The sequence below is a fragment of the Mytilus trossulus genome, chromosome 14 (assembly GCF_036588685.1).
Source record: "Mytilus trossulus isolate FHL-02 chromosome 14, PNRI_Mtr1.1.1.hap1, whole genome shotgun sequence".
In the NCBI taxonomy this organism is placed as follows: domain Eukaryota; kingdom Metazoa; phylum Mollusca; class Bivalvia; order Mytilida; family Mytilidae; genus Mytilus; species Mytilus trossulus.
Genome location: NC_086386.1, coordinates 64,448,139 through 64,472,282, shown reverse-complemented (window position 1 = coordinate 64,472,282; position 24,144 = coordinate 64,448,139). Strand labels below are relative to the sequence as shown.

The window sequence follows — 24,144 nt, the reverse complement described above, 5'->3', positions numbered from 1 at the left end:
GGCTGCTAAAAGCGAATTATTATTTCACTATTTCACTTTCATTAATGATTGAAAAAAAAACCAATCATACTATATTTTTTTCATATATATATCTCGGAGCTAGTTTTTCTTTAAAAGTGACGTTAACACACCAAAAATAAAAATAATTAAATCAATCGTTCCCATGTTGCACGGATGAACTTTCTTAGATTTGTTCAATTTTGAGAGTTTTGTATGTCTTAAGAAAGTCCATTTTCTCGTAAGTTTTGTAATTGTTAACAAGTAAGTGCATTTCTATAACACAATTAAGATTGAAAAATTATACGATTAACAAATATCCAAAGACAAATTTGGAGTTTCTTTTCAAATAGATGAAACTATTACAGCCTTATTGTACTTAAAATAAATCTATGAATAGGATTACTCGACGTTCTGTAGCCTCAATTAATAGTCATGTTTCCAGTAATGCACTTACATCTGTGTTGGTACGTAGCCTTACTGTTTTTTTTTTTAAATATATGTTTTACATAAGAATTTATAGTAATATATATATGTTTCCAAAATAAGTTCTAGTCTCAGTTTATTTGGTAACATAAAAATAAGAAGAGACAGTTATGTATAAAGAATTATATGTCACCATACGGTCTTCATATTGAGCATACCAAATTGTACAGTAAGCTTAAATAAAAAATCCCAGAGATGACAAAATGCATATGTTCATGTATTAGTCTTATAGCCACAGTTAAGAGTACTTAGTATTGTAGGTTTCCAGAAACTTTCGCCAATATGCTTAGAGGTACTAATTTCCGTCTTTACTGTAATACGACTATAATCTGGTCATACAAAACTCTCACATGTAAATCTCATTTGAACATTCTTGAAATTAACATTCCTTAAATTTCATCTTGAGCAAACAATTATAACTACATTGAGGTCACAAAGTTGGGTAGAGCCTACGAAAAGTAAAAATTTCATTCCATTTTTACTGTACTTGACGGAAGCTTGCTAGGCGACCTGGATGCTGAACGACATAGGTATTCTTTGATATAAGTACGAGATGGCAATACACATTATGTAAACTAGAAGATTATCACATCTCCTTAACTCCTGTCTATAATACCGGTATATGTTAACATGTTAAATCATGGAGCCTTATTATCATAATTTATGTCAAAGGAATACATTAGCAATGGAACAATAGTGTTGATACGAAAAAGGATTATTTGTATTATATATTTGCTATACTGATATGGATGTGATGAAACTTTTGATTATTCTTTGTTTATTGTGTGTAGCTGTTCAATCTATCAAAGGTATGTCATTGGAATAACAACATAAAGCAAAGCAATTCACGTAGTTGAAAAAAATACAAAAATGCATATATATACCAGTACGACAAATACACTTTTCAATATGAGCATTTCCAGCTTAGCTGATTTTAATTTCATTTTTACTTCAAAAGTACCCACAAAGTTGTTATGAAACACAAACACGTAATTTTAAAAATAAAAATATACAGAGAGATACAAAAAAATTATTGACAAAAGCAATCTTAATAATTCCAATTTGAAATACTTTTACCCTTTCAAAATCAAGTTAGCTTTTAATGACACTTCAATATATTAATAAAATTGGCTGTACGGTACGGGAATTTTAGATGCGATGTCACTTTAGCATCACAAACATGCGAAAATTGGAACATTTGGCTTAAAGTGGCCAACCTTTTTGGCCAAAACTCAATATTAGTCAATTCTTACCAAAAAAATTCATTTGATAAATATGAACATCTACGTATGAGATCGACGTCTAGTGTGAATTTCTTTTGACTAAATATTTTGCTCATAATATTTATTGGCGAAAAGACCTTAAAAAAATATTTCAGTTTACTTAACCCCAAGTAGTTTTAAAGTCAGAAGCAAACAATGCAAACAGATCTAAGTTATAAAATCAAAAATGATCAGTTTTAAAAAAAAAGCCATCTATGACTTCATCTATCATGATATTACTTAAAACTGAAAAAATTAAGTACTAATATACAGATCATTCAACCATGCCAATAATACAAGGGCTACTGAGTTTTGATTATTTTGATGGAGAAGTGATAAAACATCTTCAAGTTTAACATGCAAAAACAAAGGTATGCTCGGAGCAGATTTATTTCCCTTGCACACGGAAATATGAAGAGTATTACTAGTATTCTAGTCATTTAATAGATCTTTCGTGTTGCTTATGCTTATAGTCTTTTTGTTTTCAAGCATGATTTTGTATACTGTTGATTGTTGTGCCACGGTTTTTTTACTCGCTCATGAACACGTGACTCCAATTCTAGTATCAAACATTTTGAACTTAATCTTGTACAAAATTTGCATTTGAAAGTTTCCTAACAAATTAGGATCACATCTCCTGGATTGTATAATTAGCATAAAAAGACGATTTTTAACGGATCCTAATGTGTATTGGTTAATTCAAAATGATTCAAGCTTACACTAGCAAAAATGACTGTTGGCAGTATTCACTGTCCTTTTATGGTTTGATTTGGCTTTAGTGTTGTTTTAAGTTCATCAACATTTGATAAATAATGCATAGCTCAGTGCTATGGATAATACGTATAGCTTCATTTCATTTATATATACACAACACCATTGCTGACAAGTTCATGAAATTGTTTGATACTGCCAACCAACATAGATGAGGTACCTTGAACCATATACCAAGGGCTATACTAAGTACACGATTGATTGGTTGATGTTTGCATAACGTCCAGTGGCAAATATTTCATTCATGTTCAGGACAATCATAGTCCATTAAAGTCAATTTGTATAGAAATCAACTGACTACTAGAAAAAGAATTTTAACAAATACAAGATATTGAAGATATTACCCATTACTTTATTCCATGCGTTATAATATTGTAGTAAAATTGTTAGAGAGTTGTTCCAGTAATGAGGACTGCCCATCTCAATCTAGTTGTAAAGAACGTGGATGTGATGGCAGAGTGTGTATATGTCAAAACACTTATATGCCTTCTGAGAGTGATACTCCCAGATGTGTCAAAAGTAAGTATCAATGATGGATTTGTTATTAACGTCCAGTGGACAGTACGTGCATATCAATATTAGAACGTGAATGAGAACATGGCATCAATGAAAATAGTAACCGTAAATCATTTATGTAAATGAAGCCGATATACCTAGTTTCCTTCTTGACCTGTCATTTAAGCTTGAAATCGGATTTTCAAAAAAAGAATTAGACAATGGAAATACGTTAGCAACTAAGTAGGGGAAATACGTTAGCAACTAAGTAGGGCATCAACCTCATTACAATTAACAGATCCCTAAATAATAAATGACTGCAAGTTTGCTTTTTCATGTATGGATAAAGATGTAATAATCAGAAAGTTTAATAACTGATTTCATTTTCATAATTTTAAGTACAAAAGTTTCATCAATAACTCAGAAAAGTTCTTCGAACGTATTTTTAAAAATCAGCTGTTTTTTTTTAAAAGACCTATAACAGATAACAAGGAATAAGGAACAAGGAAGTGTAAGACGTGCAACAAGGAGAAAAACACACATCAATTGATGAAACAACATATGTCAGTAATTAAACTATTTACATGCTTACTTTCCTTTGTTGAATGTTGAAAATAACTCAAATTCTTAGGTAAATTTTTAAGCAAAGGATATAAATCTTGTTTAATGAAACTTAAACAAAACCTGACTTCTTAACGAATCAGGAACTTTGTTAGCTTTGTCATTTAATACGTCAAAACATTATTGCGTGACTAATTAATTGTATCGAAAAAAGTATAAGAAATATACAGAACTTAAAATGAAATTCAATAAGGGGGATTCCATAAAAGCTGACGAAATCATGCGCTTTCATCCAACGGAACATGTGAAAACAACTGCCATATGTCATACTTGGTACGGTGGGTAACTATTTTTGGAGCTAAACTCTCTACCAATAACGCAAGCAACTGTGCTATTAGGGTTGAAAACTGTTAATACAGAGATATGTCTCGCCTTTTCCGGACATTTTGGTTTTAGAAAGATTGAAAATAGAGGCAAATAATAATAAACTTGATCACACAAATATTGAAAACTATAAAACACCAATTTGACATGCTCAGGCATGTTGGCTTTGCAACAACCCTGTTATAGAGATTTTATAGACTCTGTCCTCACAGTTGAAGCTTACTACACATTTCCAAACTTACTCCAGTTTTACTACATTTTTCCAAAATTGATCGAGTTATACTACAGTAATTATTTCAACTTTAATGCAGAATAATGTAATCATCTTAAAATGCGAGTTCAAAGAGTACATCATTCAATATTGATAAATGATGTGCAATATTAAAGTCCTGGGTAGTGAGATAACTTGACGTTGAACGACTGTGCGAATACAATAACATGGGCCAATACCAAATGACATTTGCAAGTAACCTTTTTTTAGAATAGTTCAGATTAATGTTGAGCATGAACAAAGGACAGACATCAAAACATTCAAGAATTTTACGCATTAAAATCGTGAATGTTAAGTTGTATGATTTATTTAGTGAATTCTCTAAAAAGTTGTTAAATTTACATTATGTTAAAAAAAACTCATTTATATTTTTCACTTTTGTAGGAGTGTATTCTCACTATAAGTATTGATATATATATGTAACATCTGTATTAAAGATTATCAGTATATTTCAAATGCCCAATTAGTTTGGCGAATACGATTGAACTTTTATAGCACTGCATCAAACTTCTACGACAACGCTATATTTCATAAATGAATTGAAGCTGGGAGTCTGCATTTAAAACCGTGATCCTTGGGCTTTGAAATAGCCTTTCTGAGATTATTTTTTTTCAATTCTTTAACTGAAATTCAGTATACATTGTTTATAATTTCATGTTGCGAGTACCAAAGCACTGAATACAATGAGCTGATGGCAAACCGGGCCCACATAAGAGTTTGTATAATGACTCTAAAACCGATTCCAAATCTGCTACGTCGGATGTTCTTTCCTGTTTTAAATATTTGAGATATGAGAAAGATACCCTTACATTAGTTCACATAAAACTGTCACTTTGACAGGACTTATCAATAAATAGTAACTTTTTAATCACCTTTAATCACCATTGAATTTGTCTCTTATATTTACAAACAATCAATTACTCCACATTTAAACAGCCCCGGATGGACATAGATTAGCGGATTAATTTCACCTTGAAAGTTTGTGTACATCTGTTATCTCGAGACTGCGATGCAACCTAATGAACGGAAGATTCTCTGAATTCAAACACCCGGAATGTAAATAAGAACACAATCTCAAATCCCGTTATTGACAAACTAGGCAAAACGTTTACTACTTATTGCACCAAAACACACAACGTTTCAACTGTAACACCAGGATTAAACTGTTTCCGAATCACCTAAAGACATCTTTTATAATGTTTCGAAAATGTAAATCTAATGTTTCCTTTAAACAAAACAACAGATATATTGAACGAAGATTTCTCGTAGCGGTATATATCTTGTTATCCTCTATTTCACAACATACCTACGAATTTTACATGTATTTGTATAATACCGAAACAGCACAAATAACAGGATCTGTTTTATCCAATGTTTGACCAGTGTTTTTGTCAAAATATCCTCTCCTATAGAACTAAATATATAAAAGCAAACCACAACTGTATCACAGCCTTATCAAAAACAAATTATTTCAAAGATTCTATAAAAAGTGGCATTATTAAAAAATCAACTTAAGCTTAAATTCTTTATTGTTTTTAAACTTTAATAAGCCTTTGACAAATATACAAATACAACTTCAAAAATCTACATACAGTCATCACAGTGGTCGTTGTTTTGGTATATAAGTGTTAATCGTTTCTTATTTTTTTTTTATAGATTGACCGTTGGTTTTGCTATTCAAATGATATTAACACTAGTAATTTTTTGGATTCCCTTTATAGCTTGCTATTTGGTGTGAACAAAGGCCCGTGTTGAAGACTGTACTTTGACCTATAATGGTTTACTTTTATGAATTGTGACCTGGATGGAGAGTTGTCTCATTGACACTCATACCACATCTCCTTATGTATCTACTAGTATATAAATACAAAAATCGACCAAATAAATACTTGTCCTTAGTTCCTAAGGGTTTATTTTTTTTTTTTTTATATCAGAACCATTTTATTTAGATCCTGATGAAATTCATTCAAATAACTATCTCTCTTGATTCTAAATTGATTTTTCAGTTTCAAGGGAATAAAAAAGGCACCCTCTAATGCGTTTATACTTTAACATAACCTTTGGTGTCTGTATATATGTCAATATTCAATTGTCATCCCCTTTCTATTTCTATGATAACAATAATGATACTATTCTGCTTTCTGAATAACACTTTTGTTTACTTTTAGTCACTGAGATTGGAGACAGATGTGATAGAAGTTCCCGATGTCGAGGGCTGTATAGTCGTTGTAACGACACTGGACACTGTGTTTGTAACCAAGGTTACTCAGAGGTCGTTTCCAGAATAAACATTACATACTGTAAACAGAAACCAATTTTCCAGACAAAGCCACTGTTACTAGGCCAGCGTTGTGGTAATGGCAACAGCTTCTGCGCGGACGGTTTTCAGACTACAGAATGCAGACGAGGGGTTTGTGAATGCATAGATGGATATCGTCCTGCAAATCTACCAGAAATCAACTCTTATCCATTCCATCTATTACAATGTGTACCTGCAGAATTCAGCATCGGTATGTCAAAATTATTGTTTGCTTTCAGTTATGCCGTAATAGTTTCAAACCCAGATATACACAAATGAAGTGTAGTGTCGTTTGCCGTTTTGTCATTATTCTACATGAAAAATGAATATGTAAAGTAGATGTTATGCATCTGAAACCTTTTTCTGAAGTTTACCTTTATAGGAAACGCTTAAATCAAAATATGTGAAAACAAATGATGTTCAAGACCATACGTTGATCTAGAAACAACGTAGGTTTCTGGTGTAAAAAGAACATTGAGAGTTAACTATCCCTCCTTAAAAAAATGATTCAAAAGATTTTGACCCGAAAACATATATATCCTGTATTTCTTTTAGAGATGTTGAAGCAAAAATAATGTTATTGTCTTAATAATTAAGACAGCATGCGATTAAGCATTATGGAAGTTGTAGCACAAATCTGAATGTCGAAAAACGTCAAAAGATTTTCAATACTTTCAATCTATCAACTCATTACCCAGACGATGCATTATTTAATCATTTATTATTTTCCAGACAAACCAGTTTCAAGTAATCTATGTTTCCAGAAAGGTATGTTTGGCTGTGTAAACGAAGAAGTATATAGTGATTCATTTAAGTTTGTATAATGCTCAAGTTATCCTCCAAATGGACGGTTCTAGCGTCATTCAATTTAATATACTTTTGGCTCGATCATTGATTTGTTAACGTTTGATACATCCAAACAGAATATTTTGAATCGAACTACGATGTCCACCTAGCAACTTGCAATAATAACATTTTAATCTTGTTATTTTGATTTTTTAACTTTTTATAACAGTGTTAAAAAAGAGGGACGAAAGATACCAGAGGGACAGTCAAACTCATAAATAGAAAATAAACTGACAACGCCATGGCTAAAAATGAAACAGACAAACAGACAAACAATAGTAAATAAAACACAACATAGAAAACTAAAGAATAAACTACACGAACCCCACCAAAAACGAGGGGTGATTTCAGGTGCTCCGGAAGGGAAAGCAGATCCTGCTCTACATCTGGCACCCGTCGTATGTTAAGCTATTTAACATTTTCTTGAAGTGGCATTAAAGGCAGGCATTACAAAAAAAAAGAGAAAGAAGAAGCATTGTGTACACTAAAATTTCATGCTAATTTGTTTGGACAATGCACTCAAAAAGATGATAATCATTGTTGTTACACTTCGATAAAGAATCTACGATACTAAAAATCTTAAAAAAACAAACGATAACGTGTTTTATATATCATTGTTAAGACATTATATAAAGGTATGAGTGGCCGTTCATGTCATTTGCGCGATTATATACGCGTATATAATTTTCAACGCGTATATATACGCGTATATTGTGGTTTTCAACGCGTATATTGTGGTTTTCAACGCGTATATTGTGGTTTTCAACGCGTATATTATCGTTTTATACGCGTATATTGTTAAAATAAACACGTTTATACTTTATTCCAATTTATTTATCATATACGCGTTAATATACGCGTTGAAAACCACAATATACGCGTATATATACGCGTTAAAAATTATATTATGAGTGGCCGTTCATGTCATTTGCGCGATTATATACGCGTATATAATTTTCAACGCGTATATATACGCGTATATTGTGGTTTTCAACGCGTATATTGTGGTTTTCAACGCGTATATTGTGGTTTTCAACGCGTATATTATCGTTTTATACGCGTATATTGTTAAAATAAACACGTTTATACTTTATTCCAATTTATTTATCATATACGCGTTAATATACGCGTTATTTGCATAAATATACGCGTTAATATACGCGTTAATATACGCGTTATTTGTGTTAATATACGCGTATGAAATCATTATATACGCGTTAATAAACATTCGTTTGTCTTATTGTTTTAACCAATGAAAGCTGCGTTCTTAAACTGGTTTGCATGTGACAATTGTATAACGGTCCGTGTAACACTTATCAAATCAAAGTTTTAAAAAGTTTTGAAATTTTAGATTTTTGGAATTTTGATCCAAGTTTTAAAATATCAAAATTTCAAATTGTGTTAAAGTTTTGAAATTTTGAAATTTTAACCAAATTATTAAAATATCAAAATTCTTAATATCGTTTATAAATTTGATAGTTTAGAAATTTGATCAAACTTCTAAAATACTAAATCTAACGCGCAATTTTAATTATTTCACTTTTTGAAAGTTTGATTTTTCAAATGTTTGCTTAAAATATCAAAATAGAAAAGGGGCAATAAGAGGGATACCTGTAAAAAGCGAAAGGAAATAAAAGCGGAACGATAAGAAACAATATGAATTAAAAACATACTGATACTTAAAAGTTTATGTATGAAATAAAACGGACAGTTGTAAGCGGTGAAAAAATAATGACAAAATTAATATTTCTTCAAAGAAGATACCAGACGTACGGCTCTGATATTGACCATTTTACCTGCTGGTTTTTCTAGCACCCATATTTTTGGAGAAACAGGAGTAACAGTAAAAACTGAACAACTCGCAGTAGTTCATATAGTATGGTTATGTTGAGCATGTATATATACATTTTCTACTAAACTCTTAAGCAATAAAAAAGCCCAATACACGATGTATTACTTCTTTTGATTTCATTTTTTTTTCTGTTTTGCTTTACGACTTCTTACTTTCTGCAATCATGTTGGCTAAAGAATATGTCATTTCATGTACAGAATGAACGATCATCTTAAACGTTTTTATCTATTCTTTGTAAGTTGTTTGCCCTAAATATTCAGCTTTAAGCGTTCCGTAAGAAGGTTGGTCAAGAAAAGCGCTTCATGATACTGAATGCACGGTGTCCTAATTAAGGTTGTGCTAGTCCACAACGTGGGAGGTTTTTAATATAATCTTATTTACGCTGAAATTAAGACGGTACTAAGATCCAATATCACAAAATTGGAGCCAAGATATTGTTACAAGGTATCTACAACAACTCATCATAGATTGATACCAGGTTATAAATTTTGCCGCTTTTTGCGCCAGACGCGCGTTTCGTCTACAAAAGACTTATCATTGACACTCGAACCAAATTAAGTTAAAAAGGCAAATAAAGTCAAATGAAATTGAAAAGGCCAAATAAAGTAAACTTTTAAATCCAACGTATAGCTCTGGTTTTGTAAAAGTTGAAACCTTTCATATCATATATAAATGTATACCATAAACATTATTTTCACGAGCATTTATATTTATGTAATAGTTACCGCTGTACTACATTTAGCACCCAACCGTTTCATTCATGTTTATGTAATATTTGCCGCTGTACTACATTAAGCACCCATCTATCCAGTTGTAGGTGTTGGCATTTTGAAAGTTGAAAATTGTTTTCAAAGTTTATATCAGCGATAAATAGTAATCTTCTGGGAAACCAATATTTAGATAGTCACTATTTGTCACTATGTAATAATAATATTCTGTGCCAGCAGAGGACAAAAGAAAAATTCTCCATGCCTTTAATGTTAGATATGAACCAGATAAGTTGATTAATAGCGATGAAAAACTTTAAAAAAAGTTAGCGCTTCGACACATTTAAAAAATAAAACTTTCAAAAAGTGAAATTATCAAAATTGCACGTTATGTTTAGTATTTTAAAAGTTTGATCAAGTTTCTCAACTATCAAATTTATAAACGATATTTAGCATTTTGATATTTTAATAATTTGGTTAAAATTTCAAAATTTCAAAACTTTAACACAATTTGAAATTTTGATATTTTAAAACTTGGATCAAAATTCCAAAAATCTAAAATTTCAAAACTTTTTAAAGCTTTGATTTGATAAGTGTTACACGGACCGTTATACAATTGTCACATGCAAACCAGTTTAAGAACGCAGCTTTCATTGGTTAAAACAATAAGACAAACGAATGTTTATTAACGCGTATATAATGATTTCATACGCGTATATTAACACAAATAACGCGTATATTAACGCGTATATTAACGCGTATATTTATGCAAATAACGCGTATATTAACGCGTATATGATAAATAAATTGGAATAAAGTATAAACGTGTTTATTTTAACAATATACGCGTATAAAACGATAATATACGCGTTGAAAACCACAATATACGCGTTGAAAACCACAATATACGCGTATATATACGCGTTGAAAATTATATACGCGTATATAATCGCGCAAATGACATGAACGGCCACTCATAATATAATTTTTAACGCGTATATATACGCGTATATTGTGGTTTTCAACGCGTATATTAACGCGTATATGATAAATAAATTGGAATAAAGTATAAACGTGTTTATTTTAACAATATACGCGTATAAAACGATAATATACGCGTTGAAAACCACAATATACGCGTTGAAAACCACAATATACGCGTTGAAAACCACAATATACGCGTATATATACGCGTTGAAAATTATATACGCGTATATAATCGCGCAAATGACATGAACGGCCACTCATACACGTATTCCACAGTTTAGTCATTTCTGCTTCTCTTGTTTACATTTCTATTGGAAACCCATTTTTATTATTAACTACAATTCCGTAGTAAGGTTTTATTTTTCATTCAACTTCTGTACCTTGTACATATTATCCAATATAGGATTAAGTAATATTAAAAATATCTTGTAAAATGACAAAAAGGCTTGTTGTTGGTCACTCGATTACATCATTTCTAAACATTTTATAAGATATTTGAAATAAAGATAAAAGTTTATTTTAGGAATTCCAGCATCGACATTCTCACCGCATACCACTACCTCAACACCGACATCACAGAATACAAGTACTCAGACGACAAGTACACAACACTACGTCACAACAACCTCAGGGACAGTGTCATCTTACATCACAGGGAGCATCTCAACTATTTTACCAATTACCAAAGAGACTGTTGGAAGAACGTCATCTCCTGCAAAGTATCATGCAGAATCGTCATCGTCAATACAACAATCGCCAGGCTCATTAAAACACTCGTCGTCTATACAACCTACATCAAGCTTGTTGAAACAATCTATTCATACAAACTCTGATCATTTCAGTAGTACACCAGTAATAAATTCGTTTACGAAAAGTATGAGTAGCAAGGAACTCATAACTTCATCTTATTCCAAGTCAAGTGAGGTGGAAATATTCACCAGTAAATCTTTACAGATTTCACAAACAGTGGATATTGAGAAAACATCGTCAGGTCACCATACTTACAAATTAACCGAAACACCTTTAATGTCAAACCCTATAACGACAATACATCCGTCGATTCAAGTTTCGATTCTTAACACAGGAATTTCCCTTAATTTGTTATCATCGTCGATGATTTCAAAACCGAGTCGTCATACAATATATCTAGACCTAATAACGACTTCTTACAACTTAGTACCGCTTCATTCACTCTCAGCTTCGTCTTCCGTATTGGATATAAACTCCAACACACCATCATTAAAGTCTGTCGGAGCTACAAGATTCCAAACTACAGCTTCTCAGTCAACGACTGATGGACCATATATTTTCCCTGAATCAACATTTTCTGTTACGATGACATCTTCTATGCAGACCGTGACAAGTGCTCGAGAAACAACAATTCAAAATTTACCTACAGGGAAAACTACTGAGACAACAACACCAAATTTCCCTACAACAGAAAACAATGAGACAACAACAAACAATTTACCTACAGTTGATAACACTGATACAAAAACAACACTTTCTTTAACAAAAGGTAAAGCATATCAACATTTTTGTGCATCTTATGGACGGCGTAATTGTAGAATAAGAATTTTAATCCGCCGAGCGTATCGAGTAGTATTTTTTGGACGATTTTATACAATCATATAAATCGTTAAACCTAAACTTATTATTTGGGTAGAACAAAGCAAGATATGCCCTCTATTCTATATGAACCCGCTATTTTTATGCAATACAATCTGTTATCATATTGAAAACATCGTTAAGGCATAGAATTACAAAAGCTTTACAATTTTGAACTGGGGAAAACTTAAATTTTCATTTTAAAATAAAACGGACAACAGAATTGAGGACTCTTAATGAACTGGTTGTTGTAAATATGTTGAATATTGTTAAACATTTTTTTTATATTCTCAACGATTTGTCACAAGCTTTAGAGCTTTAGATACGTTACGGCAATGGTGAACATACCACAGTGACATATGTAAGCTCAAATGTTTAATTTTATCTTAAGTTTTTGAAACAAATAGATTTGAAAAACAGGCTGATAATAACAAATGGAAATTCAAACTCATAAATCTATCCTACAACACCATGTGGAAACAATGATGTTGCCGGTATAACCCAAAGTCTTACTACAAAAGACATTTCAACCATATGAACATCTTAAAACACAAACCATTTTAGGGCAAGAATGTTTCTCAAATTTAGATCCTAATTATACGATCTTTAAATGAGTAAAATGATTTAAATGATTGCAATCTTCTTTATAAATAAAAACTGTGAAGCCCTTATTTAAAGTAAATATGTAGCACAAAAATAAGAAACGGTGATGATTGATATATCAAGTAAAAAACGTCTTGTGAACAATTAATAACACTTTATTTCTTATTTTCGAATTATATGGGCTACAACGGTGTGACTTTTACTAAGCAACATATTTTATTCTTATAAATGGATATCATAACGAGTTTGATGGACATAGAAATCTCGCCTTTACTAAATTAAATCTTTGACACCAACGATATTACCGTTATTTTTTCAGTATCTGATGGTAAACAGTGCAACAGTGTTACTCACATATGTATTAAAGGTGGTATCTGCGAGGAAGATCTATGTGGCGAAAGTAGATGTCGATGTGAGAGGGGTTTTGTACCTAATTTGAACAAATCCCGATATCTGAAATGTAAGTATTCTAAAAGGTTGTAGTTTGCAAGAAAGATTAAGAAATAATATTTAAATATCAATGCATTCTTTTGAATATATATTTTAAAGTTATGATAACATTAACGGTAACAATTTTAATTGCACCAGTTGCACATTTCGACAATTTCCTCTCAGTGATAATAGAGGCCAAAATATTTCAAAATGTAAAATGTGTTGATAAACTAAATAAAACACCAAAATTTAAACCAAAACATGCAACAGGTATGCAAGAGGGAGATACATTCCTTAATTTGAAAAAAAATCGATATCTTATGACACCAAATTTTAATATGTTTTAGAACAGAGTTTTTAGAAAATATCTAGGCCTCATGGCTTCACCTCACTTGCCATTTGAAACACTTTAAAACAAATCCTTTGTTTCTTACAGTGGGACAGTTAGGTAATGGTTGTGAAGAAGATGTATCTTGCATGGGTCCATTTACTGTATGTAGAGCTGGTACATGTCGATGTAAGGACGATTATGTTACCAGTAGTAATGCTTTGTGGTGCACTCATAAAACTTCATGGTTTGTCAAATTTCCTTTACTTGGAAATAGTTGTTCATCTTTCTTTGCCGAATGCTTCCATTCCCTGGAACAGGAATGTGTAAAAGGCAAGTGCCAGTGTAAGAAAGGCTTACGAAGTGCAACCGACGAAGATAATCAAGTACCTTCAGACACATATCATCAATGCCGAAATGACTCTTTACAATTTGGTAAGTTGGACTCTAATATGTCATCTTTTTGATTTCACGATTTCCATTGTTACACTTTCGAGACACCAAAGTGTCTTCCCACTTTCCCTTTCCAAACCGTTTTGATTTTCTTGTAAATGTGGTAAAATTGGGTAACGTTTCTAACAGTTTTAATATAGTGACAACCATTCTATTATCACAAACAGTTAAATTATCTGAATAAAAACATAAAAGAAAATGAACTAACTAATTGAATTTCAAATAATATTGTATAAAGAATAGTGAATAAGTCAGACCTGTTCAGGTCAAGATCAATTCATTCACTTCCTGGCTTAATATTTATAGATTTATAATACAGATTTAACACAATAATACGTAATGGACAGTTCGTGTTTTTTTTATTATAAAACTTTTAAACAAATTCAGATTAGATACATAGATACATTTACACTGAATATAAAGAAGTTAATACAAAATTCGACTTTTTCATAGTTTATTTTTGAAGTCTTATAGGTTAATAGCCAATCGACTTTAATGACAGCTGCATGAAGTATATACTACTTTAAGAAAAATTATAAAAAGTTCAAATAATCAAGTTTGATTGATAGCTCATTTTCTGCTTACATAAGGCTGCGACAAAAAGGCGCATTGAAAGAAAAGAATGAAATAGTATAATGCATTGTAATAATGATGTCTTACTGTTAAAGCTAGCTGAATTTAATTGACCAGTATTAGTGATATGTTTGACATTATAGGTCATCGAGAGCCAAGAGCTTGTAGAGGTGGTGCTGAAGACGATATTTCAGATCCAATTTACCGTACAGCGATCAAAAGTAATCATTATTTTTTTAAACTGAGATCTATAAAATAGCTATCCACTTCCTGTATATTTAAGTTTGCACACTGTAGATATTTCTACTACCCGTTACAGTATCTCGAATCTGTACGCCATACTATCCTGAGTTTTATGAATAAAGGCAACAGTATTATACCGCTGTTCGAAATTCATAAATCGATTGAGAAAAAAAATTAATCCTGGTTACAAACTAAAACTGAGGAAAACACATCAAGTATAAAAGGAGAACTACGACACAACAGAAACACAACACTTAAATGTAACACACACAGCAACGAACTATAATATAACAATTGCCATTTTCCTGACTTGATACAGGACATCTTAAGATTTTTTTTAAGGTGGGTTGAACATGGTTTTGCGGCTAGCCAAACCTCGCGCTTTTATGGGAATGTTACATATAACATTAAAATGACAAAATCACATGACAGGACTACAGTTCAGATAAATGCAAGAACATTCAGGATAAAAAAAATCAAAATAAAAATTACAATAGGAGAATTTGACATGCTAATAGTTATCAAAGGTAGCAGGTATATAATTTAATACACCGTACGTGCGTTACGTATGCACAAGACTCACCAGTAACGCTGAGATCAAAACAAAACAGTTTTTTTTTTAAATTGCTGTTTAGCGTGCTTTAACAATAAATAATAATAATGTCTTACTGTTAAAGCTAGCTGAATTTTATTGCTAATTCCATAACACCAAACCTCAAGAAACAGTGTGTGTTAAAATTAAAACTTATTTACCCTAGGAAAGCCGACAAGAGTAATTCGGACTGGCTAATGAAATATAAGTTATCAGAGGGATTATAAGAGATACAACAGAATCGGCAAATTCTACAGCCAGACGCCTATATTTGTATCATAAGTTCAACAAGTTTGAAAACATTGCATTTTTGTATACATATGTTGACATACAGACACACACTATTCACCAAACAATCCGTGCTTGCGATCATAAATCCAGCGTAGTGTCGATATCAGTCGTTCTTCTGAATGACATTGATTGAGCAGCTTTTGAGTTAGCACACACCTGTAATGATGAAACAGAAAAATCACAATAGTCCTATTGATACACTGAAAAAAGTAAAATCACAAAAATACTGCACTCCGTGGAAAATTCAAAATGGAAAGTCCCTAATCAAATGACAAAATTGAATGATAAAACACATCAAACGAATGAACAACAATTGTCACATTCCTGACTTGGTACAGGCATATTAAAATGTAGAAATGGTGGATTTAAATCCTGGTTTTAGAGCGCTAAACCTGTCACTTGTATGACAGTCGCATCACATTTCATTATATTTACAACGATGCGTGAACAAAACAGATATAGGAAGATGTGGTGTGAGTGACAATGAGACAACTCTCCACCCAAATAACAATTTATAAAAGTTAACCATTACAGGTAAATGTACGACCTTGGCTCACACCGAACACCAATCTACAAAGGGCCCCAGTAGGTGGAATTTTCAAAATAGGGGTACCATGTTACAATCGCAATAATAACACATGTCAAAATTATAAGTTCATAAACAGGATCATAAATATCTTACAGCGGATGTGATATACAAGAAATATGTGTGCTCTTCGTTTCAACTAATTGTCTTATTGCAGGGATCCGGAAAATGCAGGGTATAATATTTGGTTGTATAGCTGGTATAGTAGTGGCTATTTGTTCTATAATCGGTGGCATTTGTTACTGCAGATATCAGAGAAAGTTAGTATTTGAAACACAATAATTAGAAAAAGTTAATTGTTTTATAAGTCTTCGAAGTGTTCTTACAAGTCTCTCATCGTTAAAACTAAAAAATGAGATTCAAGAGGATACAAATTCATCTTAATGGCTGTAAACGGTAACATATTTTCATTTAGGTTAACATCGTCACTGAACTTATATTGAGGCAACAGTAATATACCGCTGTTTGAAGAACACCGATGAACTGCACTCATACACACACTTTCAACGATAATTCTTTTGAATAGATATCTATATTTTTTAAATAGCGTTTATCATGCATGCTTCAGAGCTTATGTTTATTTGTTATGTGACATGCCGACTATAAATAAAGCTTTGAATTGAATTGAATTGCTTTTATCGTTACTTAACCTTACACAGTATTTTGAAATCAGTTTAATAAGACAACTTTTCTTTAGGTTGGCGTTAAAGTCGAGTATTATCTACTTGGTTAAAAGAGAGTTTGAAGTCTGATTAAAAGTTGAATGATAGTGAAGACTGTCATAAGCAGCGTTTAGGTTCTTAACATGTATACGATCTTTCTTATTTTCAGAGTAATGGTACGAGACATGACAAGTGACAAAAATTCTGTCGTTTCATTTGATAGACAATCAAGTGGGAAATATTCCTTTAGAATACCACGCCCATTTATGCCTTATATCAAAGACTGGGACACGGACCAGTTAACATATGCGAATTCTGCATTCACATCAGACGACAACGAAGTTCTGAAAGGTGACCGAACTTTGAGAAGCAGTCGAAGTATAACGTTACCTGACGAATCAGATACTGAAGGTTATAATCGTCCAAATGATAGACAAAGGACGTTGTCTACCTCATCTACTGTGGAAGGCGACATAACTTCAGTTGAAGGAGAAACTGATAAACAAAGTATAGGTGGTTCACAATCTTCACTTGCAAAATCTTATCAGGCAAATCATATCATCTTAGAACCTGAAAATGTCGAAGTGTAACTCTTTCTGTTGGTAAAAACATGGTTGTCATATCTAAAGGAGAGGGAATTCTCGTACAAAGGTTCCAGGTTCTTATTTGAACAGTTGTTAGAACATGATGGATATGAATGGAACAGAAAACTGCAACGTTTTAAAAGTGCACACATCCTTTAGTAGTATTAGGAGTTTTCGTGTGGCTTATTGTCGCTTTAGTCGCGATAGTCACACTGGCATGACATTTTTTCTTTCCTTTAACATTGAAATAGCAAAATTGCTAAATTACGATAAATGTTAGCTCCAAATTATGATAAGAATGGCGTTCTAATTATAAATTTCGCGAAATCAACCCAATGATTAGTATTTTTAGGGTACTGGACGGTTCTTTCCCTAGTCGATTAAATGCTTTTCTAATCGGACTTTCAAAACGTATATATTTAGGTATTGCACCATTTTGATATGGGAATAACAAAATTGCTAAATAAGAATTAACTTGTCTTATCGGGGCCTTTTATAGCTGACTATGCGGTATGGGCTTTGCTCATTGTTGAAGGCCGTACAGTGACCTATAGTTGTTCATGTCTGTGTCATTTTGGTCTTATGTGGATAGTTGTCTCATTGGCAATCATACCACATCTCCTTTTTTATATTAACTTAGAATTTGGGTAAGAATGGCACCCTAACCATGGTTTCGCACAAACAGCCCAAGGAATACTTTTATGGGAACTGCACTAGTCACTTAAATGCTTTTCACAGCGGACATTCAAAACGTGTATCTTTAGGTGTTACACCATTTTTATATTGGGATACGTCTATTCTCCACAACCAGCTATCTACTAATGTTCGTATTTATAGAGAATCATTGTTTTCATTATTGTTTGATCTTGTATATGTTTGAATTCATAGTGAAGCAACTTAACATTTTGTATTAGTCTGTTTATGGAAATAGTGGTAGTCCTTTAAGATAAAGACTACATAACATATTCTAATTATGTAAACTCCAGACAGACATTATTAAATACTAATGTGATATTTTCATTAATAAACTATAATATATTTTATATATTTCCAAAGATTTGTCTTTCCACCACAATTTGATTAAATAAATATAGAATATATCTTTAAATATTATTAGAAGCAAACATAGTACAATGATTTTACATGTGCTGAACAAGAAATCAATCGCGAAGGAGACAGAATTGTAGTTACGACATTAGGACCATATCAACGGTTCAACAACTAGTGATGGCGTCTGTAAAGTTATAGAAGAATTGATTTCAACTTCACCATTTGGAAGTCTTGGTTGAATAGCATCCTATTTTTCTAAAGTTACTACTAGCATGTTTGTAAATTTGGGAAAATAAATGTAAAGTCAAGGAAGACCCCAACATCAAATTATTTTCACATACAGTGGCTCCTTTTGGTGAACACTTTTTAACGGAGCAACCATTTGTGCATTCTGTATTCAAAAGTTATTGTTAGAGGAAATGTTTGTTTAGGAATAAAAAGTTGTCTTTAAGTATGATATCTTAACTGCAATAGATATATCGTTCTCCAAAAGTTATATTCTAATCAGACGTTAATTTTGTAAGGTACGATTTTGTGGTCTAAACAAAGTCAATGAATTGGAACAGTTGATTGCTATCCTTCTCTCTCAATGTAAACATTTCATTTTACTCTTTATTTCTAATTAAAAACAAAAAAACCACCTAAATAAAACGGGATGATGAAAAACAAGTCGTCAGTACAAGGACAGACATGAATAAGTTCGTTTGAGGTCCTTTAAAGTGATGGAAGCGATTCCGATAACAGATATCAATTTGCATAAGTTTAAATGTAGATTTTATATATATTTCTTTTAAATATTGCAGTTTTGAGAGAGAAATTTAATGAATGTCTGATTTGTGTGTACATCATATTTATAAAACATTTCAAAGAAGCAAAAAACTCTTCAATAGATACAAAGAGTTGGTTTGAAAGTTATATATTTTTATAAAAAAAGATATGAAAGTTTGAAGTAAATATATATTGCTTTATAAAAAATTCTCAATTTCAATTGTTATATAACACCTTTCTCTTGTTTCTTTAAGTTAAATTTTCTGTAAGATCACAGTAAGATCTTTGAATATTTCCTTCATCAGGACTAACATCGATGTGTGTCATATTTCAATTAACTTATTATCAAATATATATTGAAAAAACCAATGCCGCATTGATATAAAGAGTATGTGATCTATTAGCCATTGCATATATAGGTGGCACGGTAGTATTTGCTTTCCAGAATTTAGGTTGCTCTTTTGTGTACCCTACTTAGGTAAATGTATCTAAACAGTGTGATTGGACAAAAAATACAGTATCAACTGAACATACTTTCCCAAACTGAGTGATGAATCAGGTGTAGAAAATTATGAAATAATTTTATATACAGATGAAAATGAATTTTTGAGAATTTTTTAAAATTTTGCATTCACTGCACCATAAAAGACCTAAAAGTACTAGTGGCCTTAGGATTTTAAAAATAGCAAAAAAAGTAAACGGTCATGGTACATATCCAAATTCATTTCTGAATGGTAAAATGAAAGTACTTCAGTTAACTGTGAATGTAGAATTTTTTGCAGTGTTAGAAAGTGGTGAAAATTCTAAAAAGGCTATCATTATCCCTTATGGCCAGGAAATACTACCGTGCCACCTTAAGGGGGATATATATTTTTACACTAAATCAATAAAGGAACTTTTTTTACCTATGCAATTTGTAAGTTTATCAATACAAAGTTGATTAAGGGCAACTATGATAAAAACAAGCCTTAAATTCCACCCCTGAGAGTAAAAATTGCTGATTCAGCAAATTTTGCCTGATCTGTAGGTAATAATGTAAAAATTTACCTAGAAAGTAGAAAATCATTATTTTTATGTAACTTGCACTACATTTTTAATTATAAATGCTCGCTTTGACTTCTCGCAGTGTCTGACACATGTGCAACCACTGGAATTTGAGACGCGACATTCTTCGATTGCATGTACATCCTATTATTTTCACCGAAATAAATAAATTGCATAATTTCTTATTTTTTTCAACACAAGTACAGCTATACTAGTTTTCTTGAGGTTTAATTTGTAGTCCTGATGTAACATGACACCAGTTGGAGCTTTAGGGGAACTAGTAAGAGGTTAAGGGGTCCTTACCTATTCATTAAGCTCTCATACTAGTCTGAAATAGAGATAGAAATAGGGGTTTCTTTACATTGAATATACCTTATTTTTGACAAAGAATGTATTTATGATGTTATATCAGCAAGATTAAATGGTTTATTCATTTTCCATGCAAATACCATTAGTTGTTAAGATTTTCTGACAGTGAAAAGCACAATGAAGGCAAATTGATTATGTAAGGGGACATAATTTAACTTAATGCATACATGAGAAATAGACAAACAGTCAACTTAGAGATGTGTTCTAGTACATGTATTGTCAAACAGATTTTGGAATAATAGTTAACTGCAATCTAAAGACTCTTTTTGTATTATTCTCATAATCTGAAAATGTTTGAAGTAATATAAGGCATGCTGTAAAATGTGGAATGGACTTTAATACCAGTTTTCATGATTTGGTGCTAAAACTGTTTCTTTCAGTCAGATTAACCATAAACAGAGTTGGCAATCCACTAATTCCTCCTGAATCATCATGTTTGACTTCTGTGTTGATTTGAAACATCATATATTTGGGTTTTGTTCACTTCTTAAGTAAAAATGGTAAGATGAAAAAAAAGTGAAAATCTGCCAGATGGGGTAGGGATGTAATGTTTCATTTTTTTTTGGTAAGAAATGAGTGCAGACTAGTATTCTTTATTGTAATATGTTCCAAAATAAGAAGTCTATGCATCATAGGTGTCATGACTGGTTTCAAGTTTGTTATGTCTTGGTTAAGGTGGCACGGTAGTATTTGCTTTCCAGAATTTAGGTTGCTCTTTTGTGTACCCTACTTAGGTAAATGTATCTAAACAGTGTGATTGGACAAAAAATACAGTATCAACTGAACATACTTTCCCAAACTGAGTGATGAATCAGGTGTAGAAAATTATGAAATAATTTTATATACAGATGAAAATGAATTTTTGAGAATTTTTTAAAATTTTGCATTCACTGCACCATAAAAGACCTAAAAGTACTAGTGGCCTTAGGATTTTAAAAATAGCAAAAAAAGTAAACGGTCATGGTACATATCCAAATTCATTTCTGAATGGTAAAATGAAAGTACTTCAGTTAACTGTGAATGTAGAATTTTTTGCAGTGTTAGAAAGTGGTGAAAATTCTAAAAAGGCTATCATTATCCCTTATGGCCAGGAAATACTACCGTGCCACCTATACCACGTATACCATTCAGTTGTCTTTCTTGTTCCGTTAACTTTATGGAAACCACAAATTACATTTACTTCTAATTATGGAAGTATGGTATTACTCAAAATTCTAATGAAACGAGTGTCCTATTATTATTACGTAAAGAAAATGATTGAACAAAACCATGAATATATACTTGACTGAGTCCTCTATTTACGTTTTATTTTTACATATATTTAAAATAGAATGTTTTATCTCCAATTATACATCAGATAGTGGTTGTTGAATGCAAACTTAAACAAGAACTATATTTAAAAAAGATATCCGACGTATTTAAATTTGAGTATATTTACCAAAAAACCCGCGGAAATCTCACATGCGTAGGTGCGTTCTAACAGTCATGTACATTCGTACAACAAAGTTTACATTAAAAATTATATGATTGTCCCGAATAAACAGCTGTCATGGATGCAAAGAGCTATTGGAGAAACAATTATTTTAATAAAATTATAAATCTTTGTAAGATTTAGTTCAAATATTTATTGTTTTTCACTTGCTTTCCATCACGATATGATTAACGAGACGTTTTTTCAAACACAACCAAATCACCCACCATGACAACATTTTGACCAATCACGGAAAGGATTTTCGAGCATGCGTATTCTGTTGCCATAGTTAAGCGTCATTAAGTTCAAAGGGCACAAACCGAAACTATACCGACAACGTCGGAAAAAGTTAGTTGCCAAAGTTAACCGGATCGTGACATAAATAAACAATCAGCATAAAACCTAGGAACACGTTTAAAATAAGTATATTGATGTAGGGCGATGGTTTTAAAAACAACAAAATTCTATGTCTTCATTATTTTATCAAACTTTCATATGCTGTTACTAAATGATTTGGTGTATTTGAACTATTCTATGAGAATCAACTTTTACTATTTACCTATCAGCACACGTTTGTTTATATCTTCCATAAGAGGTTGCACCTCGTATTTGCACTATGTGGTTCTCGTTGTTTAGTCACTTCATACGGAATAAAAGAGTCGAGTTATATAGTACGAGAAGACACTAATTATATAGCTGTGCATTTCTGATGATTTTCTTCAACAGTAAAGTCCACGGACATGTATTGCATGGTAAAACTTTGCCATTCAAGTGACATAAATAAATAAAACAACAAAAAAAAAACAACAAAAAAAACCATACTCAATATTTTTTTAATTTGAGATAACTAGTGTCTTTACACAAATGAGTCAATTTGTGTCATTGATCAGATTTCTTCCATATTAAAGTAAACAACTTTTCTTGTACACGATACCAAAATATTTGTCTAAACCTCTTGAAAGATAAACCTGGTAAGAACATCCATAAATATATCAAAACTGAACACTCAAAGTTGCAATCTTGGTTCAAATACACCATATCACTCTGTTTTTATATACAATCTTTGGAAATTTGAATTAGTAGAAGTGAATGTGAACACTTTAATTCATGGTATCTAACGTAATGTATACAAATCATCCTTATATTTACAGTTTGTAACTAGTACTTTATAGTCCGTTGCCTAGGACAACTTCATAAACGTAGGCCTAATATTCAATTTTCAGAATCAAAGGGCTTATTTTTATGTATGTCTCCGTGGATTGTTTTTGTTGGTCACTTTTTTTTCTCTAAATAAGAGTTTTAAATCAAGTGTATTGTTTATACAGACTTAAATATTTCGAATGCAACATTATCTCTTCCGTTTTTTGATTTCACAGTCCTCTGCCTTCCAACAATTTTCCTTTAATTTGTTCGCGTGCTTCAATTAACAAGTCACGATATGTTTATAAAATATATTTTTTAATGAGTTCTTACGATGTGCTGTTTATAATTGTTGACTATAACATACATTATCATGAATTAATCTTAGCATCGACGAGATATTAAAGTCGGATTAGATGTTGATATTTT

At 31.6% G+C, this 24,144-nt stretch overlaps 1 protein-coding gene across 1 annotated transcript; it reads left to right on the top strand.

Moving 5' to 3' along the window:
* Positions 1 to 1,091: 1,091 nt before the first annotated feature.
* On the top strand, positions 1,092 to 18,853 carry LOC134696324 (agrin-like). The gene is made up of 10 exons (XM_063558046.1): positions 1,092 to 1,292; positions 2,895 to 3,035; positions 6,396 to 6,737; positions 7,259 to 7,294; positions 11,442 to 12,437; positions 13,449 to 13,589; positions 13,998 to 14,324; positions 15,059 to 15,136; positions 16,785 to 16,887; positions 17,459 to 18,853. The coding sequence occupies exons 1-10, from the start codon at positions 1,229 to 1,231 to the stop codon at positions 17,877 to 17,879; spliced, it is 2,649 nt and encodes an 882-aa protein (XP_063414116.1). The 5' UTR covers positions 1,092 to 1,228; the 3' UTR covers positions 17,880 to 18,853.
* Positions 18,854 to 24,144: the final 5,291 nt, after the last annotated feature.